The 23738-nt window shown below is 38.7% G+C and overlaps 1 protein-coding gene across 2 annotated transcripts in view; it reads left to right on the top strand.

Annotated features, from left to right (window-relative positions):
• The window catches only part of SLC9A8 (solute carrier family 9 member A8), a 124374-nt gene that overhangs the window by 77445 nt on the left and 23191 nt on the right, over positions 1–23738 (top strand). For both annotated transcript variants that reach the window (XR_011972352.1, XM_072633580.1), the window contains exon 13: positions 5947–6058. Coding sequence is in view for 1 of the 2 variants with exons in the window: in XM_072633580.1 (XP_072489681.1) it covers positions 5947–6058 (112 nt within the window). In the remaining variant the exon portion in view is untranslated. The remainder of the gene's footprint in view (positions 1–5946; positions 6059–23738) is intronic.

Below are 23738 nucleotides of genomic sequence, written 5' to 3'. Positions count from 1 at the left end.
TTTAGCAGTTTAATTTTACAAAGCATTTTTCTCAAAACCATCCTTAGTAGTCTGCAAGGATATTATCATTACCATTTGTAAAATGAGGAGACGGCATGAGAGAGGTGAAAGGAACTTTCTCAGCATTCACGTAGCTAGTCAGTAATCAGAGCTAGGATGTAGATAGTAACTTACAGGCCTTAAGTAACTAGACCCTTAATACATGTTTGTTGAATTGAATATCTTTATATAAAATCTAAATATCCTGAAATGTACTTGGGAATAGGAGAATAGGAAATCTTAAAAAGATAGCTGCTACTTTAATCTCATTCCTTCCACAAAGAGCAAAACTTGCTCTGTAGTACAAGGAAATTTGGTATATTAGAAATACCCCTGTACTTGAAATAAAAGATTTAGGATTTAACTCAAGCTCTGCCACTCACTGTCACTGACACCTTGGACAGGTATATTTCCCTTTCTGGGCCTCAGTATTCTGGGAATAAGTTATTTAAACTAGATGATCTCTTAGTTCCTTTTCAATTCTCAGATTATTTGATCTTCTGAGTTCTGTGCTTGTAATAATGGGGTTTGGGAGAAACCACCTAGAACCCTCAGTAAATGTTCCTTCATTTTTTTTGTAGGGCTCATTTGGTATTTCCCCTAGCAACTTGGGCTATATATTCCTCTTGAAAGTTATTTTTTGATCAGAACAAGAAGGAGTAAAATTAAGCTAATGAATTGTCCAAAGAACTCACCTAAGTGTACTTCCTCTACAGGAAGATATTTTTAGTTAAAACCATTGTCTATGAGTTCAGTTAGCCACTGTATGCATAAGTCAACAGTGGCAAATTACTAGGTATGGCATGTTTTGCTTAGTTTTATAACGTTCATTGGTTTTGTGACTTTCATTAGAAACTTAAAAGTCATTTGCACATCAGTTAATCATTAAACAAGGCCTTTGACACTGTTAGTCGTGAGGGCTTATGGAAAATTATGTCAAAATTTGGTTGCCCAGAGAAATTCATCAATATTGTACATCAATTTCATGATGGCATGTTTGCCTAAGTTCTGGACAATGGATAATGCTCTCATGCCTTCCCAGTCAGCAATGGAGTGAAACAGGACTGTGTACTTGCTCCCATGCTTTTTAGCATGATGTTTTCAGCCATGTAATCAAATGCTTTCAATGAGGATGAACATGGCATCAAGGTCAACTATCATACTGATGGTAAGTTCTTTAATTTGAAAAGGCTACAAGCCAAGACCAAAGTGGAGGGAGTGTTAGTGTATGATTTTTTATTTGCAGATGATTATGCACTCAATGCAGCCTCTGATGCTGAGATGCAACAAAGTATGGATCAATTCTCTGCTTCCTGTGCTAATTTTGGCCTAATAATTAACACCAAGAAAATGCCAGTGCTCCATCAGCCACCATCACACCATCTATACGTGGAACCATAGGTTACAACAAATGGAGACGTTTTGAATGCTGTGGATAAGTTCATTTACCTTGGTAGTGTACTTTCTGGGGATGTGCACATTGACAATGAGGTTGATGCATGCATTGCCAGAGCTCGCTCGGTGTTCGGGAGGCTCCAAAGAAAAGTTTGGGATAGAAGAGGTATTAGACTGACTATCAAACAGAGCCATTGTGCTGACCTCATTCTTGTATGTTTGTGAAACATGGACATCTACTAGTGCCATGCCAGGAAATTGAATTGCTTCCATTTGAGCTGTCTTAGGAAGATTCTGAGGATCACCTGGCAGGATAAGGTACCAGACACTGAAATCCTTGCTCGAGCTGAACTGCCAAGTATTCAAATTATGCTTTAGAAAGCACAACTCTGATGGGCTAGCCATGTTGTTCAAATGTAAAATGTATACTTGCCAAAAAGACTATTTTATGGAGAACTTGCATGGGGCAGGCGATCAGATGGTGGTCAGAAGAAGCGATGCAAGGACACTCTCAAAGTCTCTCTCAAGAACTTTGGATTTGGGGGGCAGAAGCAAGATGGTGGGGTAGAAAGATGCACATACACTAGCTCTTCCCTCATAGCCCATAAAATGCCTGTGAAGAAAGACTGTCAACAAATTCTAGAGCAGCAGAAGCCACAGAACAACAGAGTGGAGGAGATTTCCAGGTTGGTGACCTGAAAGGCCGTGAAAGGTCTGTCGCACCAGACACGGAGTACAGCCCAGCTCAGCCTTGGCCGTGGGGCATAGCACTGGGAGGAGGATCTGAGCAGGCTTGGGACGGAATCCCCAGCAGCAGTAGCAGTAGTTTGCAGATCCCCCAACCCACAGACGCCAAAGGTCAGTGAGAGGGTTTTTTCAGCTGACTGAGAAGGGAGCCGGTTGTCCCATAGCCTCAAGCTAAGCAGCAGCATCTCCCACAGCAGCCTACATCCATTGTTGGATTGTAAAACCCCTGGGGGAATTGAGCAGCTGAATCTCAGCCCCCAGTGCTGGCTTGGTGGAACTGGAGGCTAGGTGGCTGTGGAGAGGAAATTCTGTCACTCACAGATTCTGGACACAAAAGTTTCTGCTTCCTCCCAGATCATTGACTGTGCCGCCTTGGAGGAAGTGAGATCTTACAGATCCCTAGAGTATACCCTACTCTTGACAAAGGACTCAAAAGTCTAGTACCTGGTTGGGGAAATACCCAAAAAAGGGGAAAAAAATAAGACTATAGAAGGTTACTTTCTTGGTGAACAGATATCTTCTCCCATTCTTTTGGATGAGGAAGAACAATGCTTACCATCAGGGAATGACATAAAAGTCAAGGCTTCTGTATCCCTATCCAAAATAAATATTCAATGGTCTCAGGCCATGGAAGAGCTCAAAAAGGATTTTGAAAATCGAGTAAGAGAGGTGGAGGAAAAATTGGGAAGAGAAATGAGAGAGATGCAAGAAAAGCATGAAAAGCAAGTCAACAATTTGCTAAAAGAGATCCCAAAAAAATGCTGAAGAAAATAACACCTTGAAAAATAGGCTAACTCAATTGGCAAAAGAGGGTCAAAAAGCCAATGAGGAGAAGAATGCTTTAAAAAACAGAATTAACCAAATGGAAAAGGAGGTTCAAAAGCTCACTGAAGAAAATAGTTCTTTAAAAATTAGAATGGAACAGATGGAGGCTAATGACTTTATGAGAAATCAAGAAATCACAAAACAAAACCAAAAGAATGAAAAATGAAAGATAATGTGAAATATCTCATTGGAAAAGCAACTAACCTGGAAAATAGATCTAGGAGAGACAATTTAAAAATTATGAGACTACCTGAAAGCCATGATCAAAAAAAGAGCCTAGACATCATCTTTCATGTAATTATCAAGGAAAACTGCTCTGATATTCTAGAACCAGGGGGCAAAATAAATATTGAAAGAATCCACCAATCACCTCCTGAAAGAGGTCCAAAAGGAGAAACTCCTAGGAACATTGTACACAAATTCCAGAGTTCCCAGGTCAAGGAGAAAATATTGTAGGCAGCTAGAAAGAAACAAGTTGAGTATTGTGGAAATACAATCAGGATAACACAAGATCTAGCAACTTCTACATTAAGGGATTGAAGAGCATGGAATATGATATTCCAGAAGTCAAAGGAACTAGGACTAAAACCAAGAATCAGCTACCCAGCAAAACTGAGTATAATACTTCAGGGGAAATGGTCTTTCAATGACTTTCAAGCATTCCTGATGAAAAGACCAGAGCTGTAAAGAAAATTTGACTTTCAAACACAAGAATCAAGAGAAGCATGAAAAGGTAAATAGGAAAGAGAAATAAATTATAAGGGACTCACTGAAGTTGAACTGTTTACATTCCTACATGAAAAGACAATATTTGTAACTCTTGAAACTTTTTTCAGTATCTGGGTAGTTGGTGGGATTACACACACATACACACACATACACACACACACATATACACACACACAAACACACACACATATAGAGAGAGACAGAGAGCACAGGGTGAGTTAAATAGGATGGGATCATATCTAAAAAAATAAAATTAAGGGGTGAGAGAGGAATGTATTGGGACGAGAAAGGGAATGGGGTAAATTGTCTCATAAAAGAGGCAAGAAAAAGACTTTTCAATGGAGGGAAAAAGGGGAGAGATGAGAGAGAAAACGTGAAGCTTACTCTCATCACATTTGACTCAAGGAAGAAATAAAATACACACTTATTTTGGTATGAAAACCTATCTTACAATACAGGAAAGTGGAGGAGAAGGGGATAAGCAGGGTGGGGGGGGGTGATGGAAGGGAGGGCAATGGGAGGAGGGAGCAATTAGAAGTCAACACTCTTGGGGAGGGATAAGGTCAAAAGAGAGAATAGAAGAAATGGGCAGGATAGGATGTAGGGAAATATGGTTAGTCTTTTACAACATGACTATTATGGAAGTCATTTGCAAAACTACACATATATGGCCTATGTATATTGAATTGCTTGCCTTCCCAATGGGGATGGGTGGGGAGGGAGGAAGGAAGAGAAATTGGAACTCAAAGTTTTAGAAACAACTGTTGAGTATTGTTCTTGCATACAACTGGTAAATAAGAAATACAGGTAATGAGGTATAGAAATTTATCTTGCCCTCCAGGACAAAAGAGAAGATGGGGATAAGGGAAGGGAGGAATGTTAGAAGGGAGAGCAGATTGGTGGTAAGGGTAATTAGAATGATCAGCGTTTTGGGGTGGGGGGAGAGGAGAGATGAGGAGAAAATTTGGAACTCAAAATTTTGTGGAAATGAATGTTGAAAACTTAAATAAATAAATTTTAAAAAAAAGAACTTTGGATTTGACTACAATATGGGAGACACTGGCACAGGATCGCTCAGCATGGTGTGCCCACATCAGAAAAGGTGCTGTGCTGTATGAGCAAAGCAGAATTGGGACAGTATAAAGTAAATGTAGGATGTGCAAATTTGGGATATCCACCCTAAATATTCACATGGACTATCTGTGCCCAACCTGTGGTAGAGCATTCCAAACTTGTATTGGTCTGATCAGTCACTTTCGGACCCATTGAAATTTCACTTTATGATGGTGATGTCATTTTAGTCCTCTTCAAAGATGGACATCAACCAACTATGTGCCAAGCATTGTGCTAAGGACTGAGGATACAAATAAGAAAAATAAAGATAGTCTCTGCCCTCAAGGAACTTACAGTCTAATGGGGAAAGATAAAAGGAAGCTGAAAAGAGAATGAAGGGAGATGTCAAAAGTCTCTTCTTAGAGTCATGATGTTTCTGGAGTTGAAACCATGCAGAACAGCTTGAGAAATGAAGAGTAGGCTTTGGCAGGAATTTTTTGCTGCACTTGCTACCCCTCCAATCAGAATGGAGAAGTAACTGAGGCTACTGAGGGGATGTTGAAGCAACTGAAAGAGGTGATGATGAGATTTCTGGCTTATCTTGGGGAAAGCCTGATGTTTGTGGAGTCCAAACCAAGCAGAGCAGCTTATATACAGCCTGTGAAGAGAATCAATTGTGTGACTTTTAGACCTCCCCTTTGGAGCTTAGACCTATTAGGAAGTGGAAACAATAACTTATTTCTCCCCAGTGGCTCTACCAGGAAGAAAGTCCCATTAGTGGGTATCCCCTAGAGGAGCTAGACTGGCTCCCACGTTAATCCCTGGGTACTTCAGAATGCTCTTTTGGCTTCTAATTCTGTTGTCATTAATAAAATAAAAATCATTAACGGATGTCCTTGTTTTATGTAAACATCTGAAACTTTTTTTTATTATTTTTCTTATATTTTTTCAGAAACATAGGAAGCTACACACCTCTGTTTTAGATAATGCTAACTAAGGTGCTCACTAATATTGTATGGTCAGTGTCTACTATTACAGAGAAAAACTGTGTTTATAATGGGTGTGCACTAGGAGCTGTGTTAACGGCAAACCAGTTACAACTTGAAGCAGACACCATATTGAATGGAGACTTAGATGATTCTCTTGCTTCTTACACAGGTACTTGTGCTGTTTGGCAGAGCTGTGAACATTTTCCCACTGTCCTACCTCCTAAATTTCTTCCGTGACCATAAAATCACACCCAAAATGATGTTTATTATGTGGTTTAGTGGTAAGTTGAACCTCCTTTAAGGAAGAAAGTTGGAAAAACAATGTTGTTTTTATATGTTACATAGGATGCTGAGATAATTTTCTTTTAATTAAACTTGTAACTGTATTTTCTAAGCTGAAGGAACATTCATTCTCTCGAATTAAAATATCTAAAGATTAGAACTGAGGTGTGATAGAGTGTATCATATTAGATTTTAATCACATCGATAACAGCTTATGTTTATATACTGCTTTTTAGTTTGCAAAGCACTTCCTTCACAACTTCCCAAAAGAGGTATTTTAGGTTTTATTATCCCCATGTTATAAATAAGGAAGCTAAGGCTCAGAGTGATGAAGGGACTTGTGGTTTTATATGGTTTGCATTTTTCACTATATAAAATTCTTGACAACAAATGACTTGCCTGGGCCATCTGAACATTTTATTCATTATTTAGTAAGAGTCCACTCTGGGTCCCTATAAAGTTACTAAGTTTCTATAAAGCTACTCTATGTGCCTTTTCATTTAAATACTGTAATTCACAAATATTTCTGTTTAAATCAGTATAGGAACATTTCTTCTGAAGTTGTTCCTTCTCTGCCTACATAATTCAAGTCTATAAATCTGCCCCAGAGTAATGCAATCTTACATTTCAAAAGAAATATATTCTCTTAGTCATGTCTATTAATATCAATTTGTTTGTTTTATAGATAAAATCCAAAAAAAATGCTTTTTACCAACTGTCATTTGGGGATGGATCATTTCTTATAATAATTTATTTTGAGAAGTATATTAAGAATCTGACATATTTCTCTGAATCTTCAGCTTTATTCTAGTTATGAGTACTGTTGGTAGAAACTTCCTATAGGAATGTATTTATTGTATTTTGAAATAGTTTGAAAATGTTAACTTTGCTGATGACCAGAAGCAGCTGTTGATTGAATAGATAGAGAGCCTGGCCTGGAGTCAGGGAGACCTGAGTTCCAGTCTGGCCTCAGACAGCTCTGCTAGCTTTGTAACTATGGGCAAGTCACTAAACTTCAATTTGCCTAAGTTTCCTCAGCTGTAAAATGGAGATAACACCTACCTCACAAGTTCAAATGGAATAATTTCTTTAAAAAAATCACTTAGCGTAGTGCTCCACACATAGTAGCATAATATAAATGCTTATTCCTTCTCTCCATCTTGATTTAGAACCTAGAAAAACAAAATATTAGAGCCTCTCTATACTGATCAATAAATTTCGTACAAAATAATAGCAGTTCACACTTACATATTGTTTTATAGCTGACAAAGTACTTTATATAATTTCACTTAATCCTTGAAAATCCTTTTGGGCATTCAGACCAGGTATCGTACTCATTTTACAAATGAGGAAGCTGCTTGTACTCTAGTTTGTCTAAAATAAAGAATATGTGATGGGAAGTGAGATGAAATAACCTTGGAATTGTGGGAATAATTATTTCAAAGGACAGATGGCAAAGGATATTTTCCATTATTTGGTGGTTTTTTTTCCAATTTATTTATTTATTTTTGTTTTCAACATTCATTTCCACAAGATTTTGAGTTCCAAATTTTCTCCCCATCTCTATCCTCTCTCACCCCATGATGGCATACATTCTGATTACCTCTTTCCCCTATCTGCCCTTCTTTTTATCACCATCACCACCCTTCTCTTATCCCCTTCTTCCTTTTGTTTTCCTATAGGGTAAGCTAGATTTCTATACCCCATTGCCTGTGTATCTTATTTCCCAGTTCTGTGTAAATACATTTTTTAACATTCATTTTTTAAAACTTCCAAATTCTCTCCCTCCTCACTCTCCTTAAGAGGGCAGGCAATTAGATATAGATTATGCATGTGTAGTCATGCAAAACACTTCCATAATAATCATGTTATGAAAAACTATATTTCCCTCCATCCTATCCTGCCCCCCCATTTATTCTGTTCTCTGCTTTGACCTTGTCCCTTCCCAAAAGTGTTTGCTGCTGATTACCCCTCCTCTCCCAATCTGCCCTCCTGTCTATCACCACCACTACTCCTCTCATCTTCTTCCCCTCCTACTTTCCTGTAGGGTAAGATAAATTTCCACACCCAATTGAATATGTATGTTATTCCCTCCTTAAGCCAAATCCAATGAGAGTAAGGTTCATTCATCCCCTCTCACTTCCCCTGTCTTCCCCTCCACCATAAAAGCTTTTTCTTACCTCTTTTATGTGAAATAATTTACCCCATTCTGCCTCTTCCTTTCTCCTCCAAGTATATTCCTCTCTCACCCCTTAATTTTATTTTTTAGATATCATCCCTTCATATTCAACTCACCCTTTGCCCTCTTTCTATATATATATATTCCCTCCATCTACCCTAATAATGAGAAAGGTCTCAGGAGTTACAAATATCTTTCCATGTAGGAATGTAAATAGCTCAACTTTAATAAGTCCATTATGATTTTCCTCTCCTGTTTATCTTTTCATGCTTTTCTTGAGTCTTGTATTGGGGCAGCTAGGTGGTACAGTGAATAGAGCACCAGTGCAGGAGTCAGGAGGACCTGAGTTCAAATCTCACCTCAGACACTTGACACTCACTGGCTGTGTGACCTTGAGCAAGTCACTTAACCCCAATTGCCTCATCCTGGGGTCATCTCCAGTCATCCTGATGAATATCTGGTCACTGGATTCAGATAGCTCTGGAGGAAAAGTGAGGCTAGTGACCTGCACAGCCCTCCCTCACTCAAAACAAAGTCAAGTGCAAGTCATGTCATTATTTCTCTGATGGCATGGTCTTCTTCAGCAACAAAGGACAAACATGCACATGGAGTCTTGTATTTGAAAGTCATTTTTTCTCTCTAGCTCTGGCTTCTTAAGAATGCATTAAATTCCTGTATGTTATTGAATATCAGTTTTTCCCCATCATTGATTACACTCAGTCTTGCTGGGTAGGTGATTCTTGGTTTTAATTCTAGCTCCTTTTACCTTTGGAATATTATATTCCAGGTCCTCTGATCCTTAATGTAAAAGCTGCTAAATCTTGTGTTATCCTGATTGTGTTTCCGCAGTACTTGAATTGTTTCTTTCTGGATGCTTGCAATATTTTCTCCTTGACCTGGGAGCTCTGGAATTTGGCTATAATATTCCTGGGAGTTTTCATTTTGGGACCTCTTTCAGGAGATGATTGGTGAATTCTTTCAATGTCTATTTTACCTTCTGGTTCTAGAATATCAGGGGAGTGTTCCTTCATAATTTCCTGAAAGATGATGTCTAGACTCTTTTTTTGATCATGGCTTTCAGATAGTCCAATAATTTTTAAATTCTGTGTCCTGGATTTTTTAAAACTTTGAGCTCCAAATTCTCTCTCTTCCTCTCTCCCACCCACTGTCATTGAGAGGGCAAGCAGTTCGATATAGGTTATACACGTGTAGTCATGCAAAACATTTCCATAATAGTCATGTTGTGAAAAACTAACTATATTTTCTTCCATACTGTCCTGTCAATTTATTCTGTTTTCCCCTTTGACCCTGTCCATCCTCAAAAGGGTTTGCTTCTGATTTCCCCCAGGTCAGTAGGTTTTCCACATTGGCTTCTATTTTTTTCATTCTTTTGGTTTTTTAATTGTTTCTTGATTTCTCAAGAAGTCATTAGCTTCCATTTACTCAATTCTAATTTTTAAGGAATTATTTTCTTCAGTGAGATTTTGGACCTCCTTTTCTATTTGGCAGACTTTACTTCTTAAGGCATTCTTTTCTTCATTGGCTTTTTGAACTCTTTTACCATTTGCCATAGTCTGTTTTTTAAGGTGTTATTTTCTTCAGTATTTTTGGGGTCTCCTTTAGCAAGCTGTTGACTCGTTTTTCATGATTTTCTTGCATCACTCTCATTTCTCTTCCCAATTTTTCCTCTACTTCTCTTACTTGATTTTCAGAATCCTTTTTGAGCTCTTCCCTGACCTGAGACCAATTTGTAGTTTTCTTAGAGGCTTTGACTTTGTTGTCTTCTTCTAATTGTATGTTTTGATCTTCCTTGACACCAAAATAAGATTCTATGGTCTGATATTTCCCCCATTCTTTAATTATTTCCCCAGCTAATTACTTTTTAACTCTTTGTTAAAATAGGGCTCTGCTTCCAGTGTGGAGGGTGAACTATCCCAAGCTTCAGCTTGTGCAGCTGTTTTCAGAGATACTTCTAGGTACTTGTAAATTTTCAGTTCTTCCAAGGTGGTATGATCTAAGGAGAGGTGTTTCCTCCTCTCCTGGCCTGTACTCTTGTCAGTGAGTGACCACAAGCACTCTTTTCTGCCCTGGAAAAGGGTTCCTGAGGAGGGTTCCTTCTCCACTGCTGCCACAAGCTGTACCATGCCAGTATTCCTCACCCCAGGTCTGCCACCCAGGACTGCAACCCAGATCCAAGTATGAACAAAGCAACAGAATCCTGCTTTAGTGCCAACAAGAGATCCCTGTAATGTACTTTTGATCAGTTGCTCAACTCCCTTACCGTCTGTGGGCTGAAAGCTCTGGAAGTAACCACTGCTACCACCTCCTCCACTGCCACCACCACCCCAGGCCTGTGCTGAGGCCAAGGCTGTTCTGGTCTGATCTGCACTCCTCTCTCACCCAGATCCAGCAGACCTTTCCCACTGATCTTCTAAGTGGTCTTTGGCATTTGTGGGTTAAGAAGTCTGGAAAGCACCTCAGCTGCCGTGATTAAATCTCCTGAGGCCTACTTGGGGTTTACTGGAGTCCAGTCTGTGTGAACATGGCCCACACTAGACTGTGCTCCTTTCCTAGTTTGGTGCAACAGACATTTTCTGTTGACCATCCCAGTTGTTTTGTACCGGAAATTTTTTCATTCTGTCTCTTTGTGGGTTCTGTTTGTTTAGAGTCATTTTTTACAAGTATTTGGAGGGATTTGGGGGAAAGCTCAAACAAGTCCCTGCTTTTACTCTGCCATCTTGACTCCCACCTAATTGGAATGAAACATACATTTCCAGGTGTGACTAATGGGCAGTGGTGCCTGAGTTTAATTTTTTTTTTTAATGTTTGAATTCAAAAATAAACAAAGCTGTTGTGCGTCCTCCCTCTCAACCCCTCACTAGAGAAGGCCAACATTTAATATAGATATATATGTGAAACCATGTGATAACATCCTTCCTTATATCAGTTCTTTCTCTGTAGGTACATAGCATTTTCCTTCATAGGTCCTTTGTAGTTGATTTGAATATTTATACAACTCAGAATAGCTTAATCATTCATAGTTACTCTTTGAATAATATAGCTCTTATTGTATATAATATGCTTTTGGTTCTACTCAAATCACTCTTCATTATTTCTTGCAAATCTTTCCATGTTTTTCTAAAATCAACCTGCTCATCATTTCTTACAGCACAGTATTCCATCATAATCAAGTCTAATTTACTTCTGACAACTGCCTCCCTAATCTGCACATCCTTCTAAAACTCCTTCCTTGATTCCATCCCCTTGCCCTCCTATTTATTTTTTTTTCTTTAAATAATATTTTATTTTTTCCAATTATGTGTAGACACAAATTTTAGCATCCATTTTTAAAAATTCTTGTTTCACATTTTCTTCCCATCTCCTACAACTCCTCCTTCCCTGAGACAATTAGAAGTTTGATATAGGTTATATATGTGCAATCATGTAAAACATATTTCCATATTAATTATGTTGTGAAAGAAGAAAGAGAAAGAAAAAAACACACACAAAATAAAGAAAGTGAAAATAACATGCTTTCAGACTCCATCAGTGCTTTCTCTGGAAATGGAGAGCATTTTTCATCATGAGTACTCTGGAATTGTCTTGGATCATTGTGTATTGTTGAGGATAGCTAAGTCATTCAGAGGTGATCATCATACACTATTGCTGTTACTATGTACAATGTTCTTCTGGTTCTGCTCACTTCATTCAGCATCAGTTCATGTAAGTCTTTCCAGATTTTTCTCAAATCCTCCTGCTCATCATTTCTTATAGCACAGTAGTATTCCATTACATACATATACTACAACTTGTTCAACTGTGAATACAGTCTTAAGCTGAATCAATAGATGCTTTGCATTCAGAATGACAGAAGTGTCCTCTTCCCTTACTTGGGCACTATCTGGGGTGTTCTATTATATTCAAGGTGCCATTCTTATAGGAAACAGCTTAGCATAGCGAATAGGGAGCTGGCCTTGAGTTCAAGAGAACCTAGTCAAGTCTTGCCTTTCACATATACTTGTATGACTGCACAGGTAGCTTAACTTTTCAATAACCCAAAATATTAAAATATATGTTGCAGAGCAGTGTTGGTTTGCATTGGTAGAGTGAGTTTCCTCATTTTCAATCTCCCTACATGGATAATATCACAGGTGTGGACATAAATTCACAAGCTAGAGTGCATCCAGAGAAGGGTGATTAAGATCTAATGATAGCAGTCTTCGAGTGCCTAAAGGACTCTCATATGGAAGGTAGATTAGTCTTGTTATTAGAGTCTAAGAACAGAGTCAAGCAAAAGGTGGGATCTGAAGAGATGTAAGTTTAGGCTTGACACAAATTCTTGTGACATTCAGACCTCTCCCATGCCTTGGGAGCTGTCATTGCCCTCCTATTTATTAAGCCACACACCCTTCTGAGTCCCTCTCTTATCCTGTCCCATTGCCTTTCTGTTTCTCTGCAAGTTAAGAGCACTTTTATTCCCTTCTAGATGTATATATTATTCCCTCTTTAACCCATTTCCCATGAGAATAAGGTTCCCACATTACTTGCCCTCCACCCCATCTTCTCTTCTGTTGTAACAGTTATTCCATTCACTCCTCTTTTATATGTGATAATTTGCTTTATTTTACCTCTCTCTACCCAATTTTACTTTTTTAGGATCTTCCCATTGTAATTCAATCACAAGCCAGACTCTATCTATGAATATTCTTTCAAACCACTCTAATAATGATAACATTCTTAAGAGTTACAAATAGTATTTTCCCATAAAAGAAATAGTTTAACCTTTTAAATTCCTTATAACTAGTCTTTCATGTTTATCTTATTATTTTTCTCCTGATTCTTGTAAATCAAATTTTTCTGTTCAGTTCTGGTCTTTTCCTTAAGATTACTTAAAAATCCTTTAGTTCATTAAATATACATTTTTTTCCTCCTTGCAGAGTAACATTCAGCTTTGCTGGGTAGGATATTTTTGGCTGCAACCCAGTACTTTGCTCTTTGGAACATTATATTCTGTGCCCTTTGGTCTTTTAATGTAGAAGCTGCTAAGTCTTGCATTATCCTGACTGTAGCTCCACAATATTTAAATTGCTTCTTTCTAGTTGCTTATACTTCTTGACCTGGGATCTTTGAAACTTAGTTATAACGTTCCTGTGAGTTTTCATTTTAGGATCTCTTTCAAGTGGTGATTGGTAGATTTTTTTCAATTGCTATTTTGTCCTCTAATTCTAAAACTACAGGGCAATTTTCCATAATAATTTCTTGAAGTATAGTATATACACTCTTTTTAAAAAAAAACTTAATTTTCAGGTAGTCCAACAGTTCTTATATTTTCTCTTCTTGATCTGTTTTCCAGGTCAGTTGTTTTTCTAATGAGATGTTTTGCATTGTTTCCTATTTTTCATTCTTTTGATTTTATTATTTCTTAATGTCTTGTGAAGTCATTAGCTTTCACTTGTCCAATTCTGATTTTTAAGGAATTATTTTCTTTGGCAAACTTTTGGATCTCTTTCTCTAATTGACTTTATTTTCATAGTTTTCTTGATTTTCTTGCATTACTCATTTTTTCTCCCAGTTTTTCTTCAACCTCTCTTACTTACTTTTTAAGCTCTTCCAAGGACTCCTTTTTGGGCTAACCACTTTACATTTTTCTTTGAAGCTTTACAAATAGCTGTTTTGACTATGTCATCTTCTAAGTTTGAACCCTGATCTTCTCTATCACCATAGTAGCTAACAGTTTCTTTCTCTGTTGTTTACTCTTTTTTTTTTTTTAATGTCTTATTTCTTGGCTTTATATTAGGGTTGGGCTCTGCTCCTCAGGTGTGAGGGATGATGTCTCAAGCTTCAGATTTTTGTGCTGTTGTTTTCTGAATTCTATCTGACTTTTTATTTCTTCCAGTGTTCTATGATTCAAAGTCAAGTGTGGCTCCTTTGGCTCACACCTTGATTCGTGAGTGACCTCAGGAACTATTCTCTGCCCCTGAGCATGACAAGGGTGCCCAGCACTGGCTGCCACAAACACTTTCACTCCCTGTGGTTCCTCAAGCAGGCACAAGCATCAGCTTGCCCTTAGGGACTCTGCTGTCCTGCAAGTGACCACAACCATCAGGGCCCTACCCCTGTCTAACTGAACTCATTGACGTGTGCTTGCTCTTCCTTGCTTGTAGCCACAACCTGGGACCTGCAGAAGACTCCTCAGTCTTTCCCTGATCAGACTCCATATCCCCACACCAGTGTGGGACAAAAGTTCTTCAAGGTGAGAGGGCAACTAAACTGCCCCCAGAGCTTGCTCAGCTTGTTGACCTATCATTTGCACTGTACTCCAGCCAGACTATCAGTCTAGAGATTAGCATTTTCCTAAGGTCCTCCCAAGTTGCTTTAGGCTAGCTGATTCCTTTAACTTTTATTTATTTCTGCTTCTCTAAAATTCACTTTAAGGCATCATTTTCAGATATTTGGGAGGAGGGTATAATTTGAGAGAACCATGTAATTTCCTACCATATTCTACCATCTTCCCATAACTCCCTAGAGGTTTAATTGAAAAAAATAAGGGAACATCAATAAAATAATTTTTAAAGACAGGCTGGATCCAGATTGTGGAAGGCTTTAAATACCAGGCTAAAGTTTTATTTTATCTGAGAGTCAATAAGGAGTCACTGAAGATTTTTAATTTGTGGGGATGGCATGGTCAGATTTGTGTTTTAGGGATATCATTTTGGCAGCTATGTGGAGATAAATTGAAGAGGTGAGGGAATAGAGGCAGGATAACTAATTAGGAGGCTGTTACATAATCTGGGTCTAGCCTGTTGACTGTTTCTTACCTCACCCATCCATCTCCTGCCTCTGAGCTTTTGCATAAGCCCTTTTTGAATAAAGAATGATATACACAGACCTGTGTTTTAGGAAGATTATTTTGAAAGATGTGTAGAAAATAGATTGGAGAGGGGACAGATTAGAAACAAGAAAACCAATTAAGAAGCTATTGCATAGTTCCAAGTGAGAGGTCATATGGGTCCGAATGAGTGATGACTATGTGCATGGAGGAAAGGATACCCTATCTGAATTAATTTCTCAGTAATTGACAATCCCAGCTCGTCATACCCTCCTCATCTCAGTTATTCTGAACCATTTCCCTCTTTTCATTGTACAAACTAAATTCCCTGTCCCCTGCTGACCGTACCCTTTTCTACTTGATACTCTCTTCTGTCTAGGTTTTCACAACCCTGGTCTCTCTTTGTTCTCCCATCTGTCTGAGCACTCCTCAGTCTCCTTTGCTAGATCCTTATCCAATTCACATCCAATAACCATAGATGTCCCCCAAGATTTTGTCCTGGGTTCTTTTCTCTTTTCCCATGATACTATTTTTCTTAGTGATCTCATCAGTTCACATGGATTCAATTATCATCTCTATGCATTTGATTCTCAAACCTGTTTAGCCAGCCCTAATCACATTTTCCTGACTCTCTAGTCGCATGCCTATTAGACACATGGAATTGGTCCCATAGACATCTTAAACTCGGCATGTCTAAAACGGAACTGATTCTCTTTCCCAAAAAGCCGTCCTGTCTTTCTAATGGAGGAGACAACATGCAAATAACTATGTACAGAAAAGATGTATACAAGATAAATGAGAGATAATCAAAGAGGGAAGGCATTAACATTAAGGGGAAGGTGGGATTTAGCTGCAATTTAAAGAAAGCCAAGGAAGCCAAAAAGCAGAGATGAGGAGGGAGAGAGTTGAAGGTGTGAAGGAACAGTCAATAACAATGCTCAGACTCCAGAGACAGAGTGTCTTGTGGGAAGAACAGCAAGGAGGTTAACATCAATGAAAAGGAAAGAACACTCGTGTAAGAAAATGTCAAGTGTGAAAATGTCTGGAAAAGTTGGAAAGGGAGCAGGTTATAAAGGGCTTTCAAAGTTGAACTCAAGATTTACTCTCTGTTCCTAGAGGTAAGAGAGAGTCACTAGAGTTTATTGTATCAGAGGATGACATGGTGAGACCTGCCTTCAATATATCATTTTGACAGCTGAGTGAAGGATGGACTAAAGCAAGGAGAGACTTGAAACTGGGAAACCAACCAGAAAGTTACTACATGAATCTGGGCATGAAGTGAAGAGGGCCTGCACCAGAGTGCCGGCAGAGTCAGAGGAGACACAGGGGCTTATACAAGAGAGGTGAAGAAGTAAGAATTAACAAAGACTTGGCAAGCGACTGGCTTACCGGGAGCGGGAGAGAGGGAAGTGTGACATCCAGGACTGTGACCTTTTCTTTTTATTTCTTTGGGTTTTGCTGTGGTTTCACCTTGTTCATTTGCTGTTTTACTGATTCAGCTTTCTTCTCTCTTCTTTTTAATCAGATTAGCTAAGGGCTTTTGTTGGTCTTTTCAGTGAACTAGCTTTTAGTTTTACCTATTATTTCTATAGTGGTTTTTTCACTTCTAACTTACCCATTTCTCCTTTAATTTCTGATATCTCTTTGGTTCTTATTTTGGGTTTATTTGTTTATTTTCTGATATAAAATGCATGTCCAGTTCATTAATTGTCTCTTTTTCTATTTTCTTAATGTATGATTGTAAGGATGTGATTTTCCCTCTGAGTACTGCTTTAGCTACATTTCAGAAATTTTAGTATACTGATTCATCATTATATTTTCTTTCATATAGTTATTAATTGCTTTTGTGATTTGTTCTTTGATCCATTCATTATTTAAGATTTCATTGTAAAGTCTCCATTTGTGTCTGTGTCTTTGATAGTGGTCCCTGGAATGATTTCTGTTTTTATTGCATTATGGCCTATAAAGGATATAATAACTAATTTTTTTCTTTTTACACTTGTTTGTAGTATGTTTGTACCCTAGCACATGGTCATTTTTTTTGCAAAAGTTACATGTGGTGCAAAAAAATGGTTATATTCTTTTGCTGTCCCATTTAGAAAATATCATAAGTCTTTTAACTCTACTTTCTCCAGAAATTTTATCAATTCCATGTTTTCCCTTTTGTTTAATTTGCTGTTAGACTTATCCAAAATGGATAGAGAGATATTGAAGTCTTCTGTCATTCTTATGTTACTGCCTATGTCTTCTTGAAGCTCAGATGTTTTCTTTATGAATTTGTGTTAAATTTTAAATATTAAATCATTTAAAGCATGTACATTTATTATTGATATTTGATTGCTGTTTGTGGTTCCTTTCAAAGTAATGTAGTTTCTTTGTTTCTCCCATCCTATTTTTTTGAATGTTTGTTTTTACTTTGTTGATAGCATGATTACCACTCCTACTTTTTTGGATTCACTTGATGCACAATAATTTTTTCCCCATCCTCTCAATTTTATTTTGTTTATGTCTTACTTTTTTAGATGTGTTTCTTGTAAGCAACATATTGTAGGGTTTTGTTTTCTTATCCAATCTGTCTCTTTTTCATTTTATTGAATTGATTGATCCATTCACATTTAAAGTTATAAGATTTAGGTTTACATTTTCCTCCCTCTGTGTCTAAAATTTTTTTTCAAGTTATGAGTTTTTTCCTTCTGCTGAAACACAATATTACGTTCCTTTAGTTACTTTACTTTGATCTTTTTTTTAGGGTGTCCCTGTTCCCATTGTCTCTGTTCTCTTCATGTACAAAAATATTCCTAGCAGCTCCTTTCTGGTGTCAAAGAATTGAAAATTGAGGGGTGTTCTTCTTGGAGGGAGACCTATGATCCTTAGATTGTCGCTATGCATCCTGTCTTTGAGATCAGTATGTTTTATTTGTATAGTGAGCGTATTTTCTTTTAATATTTTTGTTTTGGGTTTTGCTTCTCTTCTAGGTTATCTTTCACTTCTCTGAATTCACATTACCAGTATATTGTTTTCTCTTGTTTCTTTGATGAGGCTTCCTTTGCAGATTCAAATTTTTCTTCCCATTATTTTTGCTATGTGTGACACAGCTCTTATAATTCTCTTTTAAACCACTTAAGAATAGCATGTTGTGGTTCCATGTTCTCCTTAACTTCCACAGGGTTCTCTATCTCCTCAAACAGTGAATCATTGTCCTTTATTTTACAACAGGCTTGCACAACATACAAGCCTTAAGTGAAGATTTCATTTGGTCCAAGAAAAATGTAAGGTTACCATTACCATTGTAAGGTTACACATCCTTTCCTGTTTATCACGTGACCCAAGGCAACCAACCATCATCAGTCTTTCTCTAATCTAACCTATTTGTGACCTGAAAAAGTTTAGCCTATTTTAATTTTGGCCCCTACCTACTGCCAAATTGTGCAGGTCTATTTTGCAATACTTATTCACAGATGTCTCAACTAGATCTGAAGGCCATATTTCCTTATATTATTGTTTTTCCTGTTGATTTACCTGTTTATGTTCAAGGTCTTTACCTTTTCTTCCTAAAATCTCTTGTATTTTCAGTCTTTTTTCCCTTCTTTATTTTCCTTTTCACTCAATTCCTGACTCATCTCCCTCTGAGGGTGATTTCCTAGGGAGCATCTTAGTTTCATCTAACACTGGGTTCACCAGCCTAACCTTCTGTTACAAGTAACTTTTGGGTGGTCAGAACTAGCCCCAGCTGTGCTTTTTCTCTCACATTTGATGGAGTGTTACGCAGCCCTCCTGGTGATGTGTCCCCCTCTCTCTGTTGCTCAATTCTCTGCCCCTAGCACTGTAAGTTCAGAGCTTTGCTACACTGGTGCTTCTAGATTGCAGCTCTGGGTGGGCTTTTGCTCTTGAAGGGTTGTGGCCAAGTTGACTATTTAGGTTTGAGCAAAGCTCCATATCCTGGAGTGGGAGTCTTGATGGCCCTGGAAAGGAGGGGGACTGAGGTGTAGGAGTGGCTTTTGATGTAAGCCAGGGTTATGTCCTTGGGCCTGCTAAATGTAGTCTTACTGCTGGTAGCGTGACAAGTGGGGGTGGCGTGCTGAGTGAGGTCAGGGTCAGTGAGAGTTCTTAAATTTTGAGGTTTGTCTTTGTTTTTGCTTTTTACCTTCTTTTGTATTCTAGGTAGCCTAGACTTTGGAAACAGCAGAAGTAGCTTTATCCTTGGTGCATAATTTCTGTTTTGAAGAGATTTGAGATGTCTTGGGGATTGGAGAAACTGTCTAGTCTTCTCATGGGACTGGAACAGGCTCGTTTTTGAATTATCAGTTATCATCAAACCTTCCACCTTGATCAGTGGGGTTGTATCCCTTCTTTGATAGCACTCTTTCCCCAATTGAGCATTAAAAACCCTTCTTTGTTTTTCTAAAAGTGAGCCATCTATGCTTTCTTTCTATTTCCTAAATGAAGCCTTCCTTAAGCCTTCTGGTTTTAGTGACTTCTGCCTTCATAAATTATCTTATGTATTTACTAATGTTTGTATAAGTTCTTTCTGTAGTAGCATATAAATTCCTTGAGGGTAGTGTCTGTTTCATTTTTTTCTTGTATTCTCAATGCCTAGCACATATGTGCTTGGTAAATGTTTTTTGAATTTGTAAAATTGTGTTAAGACCACTTTCTTTGTCATAGTTTCCCCATAATAATGTATCAGAAGAGGGATACAGTAACTTCCTGATTAGTTTTCCTGCCTCTAGTCTTTTACCTCTTTAATCTTCCACACTGCTGCCAAATGATATTCTTGAAACACACATCTGACCATGTTACCCCAGCACTTAAAAATCTTCACTGGTTCCCTGTTGCCTCTTGGATAAATTAAAACCCTTTGGCCTGGTATTTAAAGACTTCCACATAAGTGCTAAAATGCATAGTCAGGAAAACCTGGGTGCAGACATTGCCTCTGATAACTCCTAGTTCTGTAACCATGAGGAAGTCACTTATGTCTTTAACCCACAGTTTTCTCACCTATAAATAGTGGATAACAACTAATGAGGTCATCCGTGTAAAGTTATACGTAAGTCAGCTATTATTATTTCTGAGCAAGAGAACATGGCTATCTTAATGTTCCATGGCACCGCTGCTTGTAGAAATGTCACTTCTGGCACATACGCTACCTCCGAACCCACTGCCCATAAAATATCTGTAAAAAAAGAACCACTGGCAAATTCTGGAGCAACAGAAGCCAGAGAACAATGGGGTGAAGGAGATTTCTGCTCCAGAGAGCCTGAAAACCTCTCACAAAAGGTCCCTCGCGCCCCAGACCCAGAACAGAGCCCAACCCTGCCTCGGCAGCGTGGCACGGAAAGGAGCAGATCCGAGCAGGCTTCAGGGACAGAATCTCCAGCGGCCACGCGGGTCCCTCCACCCACAGGTGATGGGGGTCGGTGAGAGGGTCTCTTTGGCAGGTCGAGAGGGGTATGGGGTGCCCCCATAACTCAGGCCCCCTCGGGATCCAGCAGCGGAGGTGGGAGCAGACCAGGGCTCCCCAAGCAGGCAGGAGCCTGGATCCATTGTTGAAGGTCTCTGCATAAACCCCCTGAGGGAACTGAGTCCAGTGTGGCGGCCCTGCCCCCACCTGAGCACCTGAACTTAATCTCACACTGAATAGCAGCCCCACCCCCACCCAAAGCCCTGAGGCTGGGAAGCAGCATTTGAATCTCAGACCCCAAGCCCTGGCTGGGAGGATCAGGAGGCGAGGTGGGTGTGAGGAGAATATTCAGAGGTCAAGTCACTGGCTGGGAAAATGCCTAGAAAAGGGAAAAAAAATAAAACTATAGAAGGTTACTTTCTTGGTGAACAGGCATTTCCTCCCTTCCTTTCTGATGAGGAAGAACAATGCTTACCATCAGGGAAACACACAGAAGTCAAGGCCTCTGTATCCCAGCCCACTCAATGGGCTCAGGCCATGGAAGAGCTCAAAAAGGATTTTGAAAATCAAGTTAGAGAGATGAAGGAAAAACTGGGAAGAGAAATGAGTGACATGCAAGCAAAGCATGAAAAACAAGTAAACACCCTGCTAAAGGAGACCCAAAAAAATGCTGAAGAAAATAACACCTTGAAAAATAGGATAACTCAATTGGCAAAAGAGGGTCAAAAAGCCAATGAGGAGAAGAACGCTTTCAAAAGCAGAATTAGCCAAATGGAAAAGGAGATTCAAAAGCTCACTGAAGAAAATAGTTCTTTCAAAATTAGAATGGAACAGATGGAGGCTAATGACTTTATGAGAAACCAAGAAATCACAAAACAAAATCAAAAGAGTGAAAAAATGGAAGATAATGTGAAATATCTCATTGGAAAAACAACTGACCTGGAGAATAGATCCAGGAGAGACAATTTAAAAATTATGGGACTACCTGAAAGCCATGATCAAAAAAAGAGCCTAGACATCATCTTTCATGAAATTATCAAGGAAAACTGCCCTGAGATTCTAGAACCAGAGGGCAAAATAAATATTCAAGGAATCCACAGAACACCGCCTGAAAGAGATCCAAAAAGAGAAACTCCTAGGAACATTGTGGCCAAATTCCAGAGTTCCCAGGTCAAGGAGAAAATATTGCAAGCAGCTAGAAAGAAACAATTCAAGTATTATGGAAATACAATCAGGATAACACAAGATCTAGCAGCTTCTACATTAAGGGATTGAAGGGCATGGAATAGGATATTCCAGAAGTCAAAGGAACTAGGACTAAAACCAAGAATCACCTACCCAGCAAAACTGAGTATAATACTTCAGGGGAAGAATTGGTCTTTCAATGAAATAGAGGACTTTCAAGCATTCTTGATGAAAAGACCAGAGCTGAAAAGAAAATTTGACTTTCAAACACAAGAATGAAGAGAAGCATGAAAAGGTGAACAGCAAAGAGAAGTCATAAGGGACTTATAAAAGGTGAACTGCTTACATTCCTACATGGAAAGACAATATTTGTAACTCTTGAAACTATTCAGTATCTGGGTACTGGGTGGGATTACACACACACACATGCACATGCACACACACACACACACACATAGAGAGAGAGTGCACAGAGTGAATTGAAGAGGATGGGATCATATCTTAAAAAAATGAAATCAAGCAGTGAGAGAGAAATATATTGGGAGGAGAAAGGGAGAAATGGAATGGGGCAAATTATCTCTCATAAAAGAGGCAAGCAAAAGACTTATTAGTGGAGGGATAAAGAGGGGAGGTGAGAGAAAAACATGAAGTTTACTCTCATCACATTCCACTAAATGAAGGAATAAAATGCACACTCATTTTGGTATGAAAACCTATCTTACAATACAGGACAGTGGGGGATAAGGGGATAAGCAGGGTGGGGTGGATGATGGAAGGGAGGGCATGGGGAGGAGGGAGCAATTTGAGGTCAACACTCATGGGGAGGGACAGGATCAAAAGAGAGAACAGAAGTAATGGGGGACAGGATAGGATGGAGGGAAATATAATTAGTTCTTACACAACACTACTATTATGGAAGTCATTTGCAAAACTACACAGATTTGGCCTATATTGAATTGCTTGCCTTCCAAAGGGAAGGGGTGGGGAGGGAGGGAGGAAGAGAAGTTGGAACTCAAAGTTTTAGGAACAACTGTTGAGTACTGTTCTTGCCACTAAGAAATAAGAAATACAGGTAAAGGGGTATAGGACGGAGACAAGGGCAGAAGGGAAGAGAGGGCAGATTGGCAGACAGGGGCAATTAGAATGCTCGGTGTTTTGGGGTGGGAGGAGGGGACAAAAGGGGAGAAAATTTGGAACCTAAAATTTTGTGAAAATGAATGTTAAAAGTTAAATAAAGGAAGAAAGAAAGAAAAAAAAAGAAATATCACTTCTACCATGTTGTAAGACGATTCAGAGGGTTTGTATATAATCCCTTTTGAACATTCTTTGTTTCTACAACAAAGTATTAGGCATTTTTGGCATTAGGCATCATTTGACTCTGCATATTTTGACAAGGGCTTTTCTCTATTCCTCCTCTTCCTTCTTTTAAAAAAATTATTTTATTTATTTTTAGTTTTCAACATTTATTTCCACAAGATTTTGAGTTCCAAGTTTTCTCCCCATCTCTCTCCTTCCCCCACCCCAAGACACCATGCATTCTGATTACCCCTTCACCCAATCTGCCCTCCCTTCTATCACACTCCTCCATTCCCTCATCCCCATCTTCTCTCTTTTCTTATAGGGCAAGATAGATTTCTGTATCCCATTACCTGTATTTCTTATTTCCCAGTTGCATGCAAAAACAGTTCTCAACATTCATTCTTAAAATTTTGAGTTCCAGCTTCTCTCCCTTCCTCCCTCCACACCCATCCTCACTGAGAAGGCAAGCAGTTCAATATAGGCTATACATGTGTAGTTATGCAAAAGACTTCCATAATAGTCATGTTGTGAAAGACTAATTATATTTCCCTCCATCCTATCCTGCCCCCATTTATTCTTTCCTTTAACCTTGTCCCTCCCCAAAAGTGTTTACTTCCAATTACTCCCTCCTCCCATTTGCCCTTCCTTCTATCATCCCCCCCACACCCTACTTATCCCCTTCTCCCCTACTTTCTTGTAGTGTAAGATAAATTTTCATACCAAATTGAGTGTGCATGTTATTCCCTCCTTAAGCCAAATGTGATGAGAATAAGCTTCACTTTCTTC

This window comes from Notamacropus eugenii, chromosome 1 (genome assembly GCF_028372415.1).
Source record: "Notamacropus eugenii isolate mMacEug1 chromosome 1, mMacEug1.pri_v2, whole genome shotgun sequence".
NCBI classification, from domain to species: Eukaryota; Metazoa; Chordata; class Mammalia; order Diprotodontia; family Macropodidae; genus Notamacropus; species Notamacropus eugenii.
The sequence above is the reverse complement of the archived record's forward strand: the minus strand, read 5'-3'. Positions and strand labels throughout refer to the sequence as shown.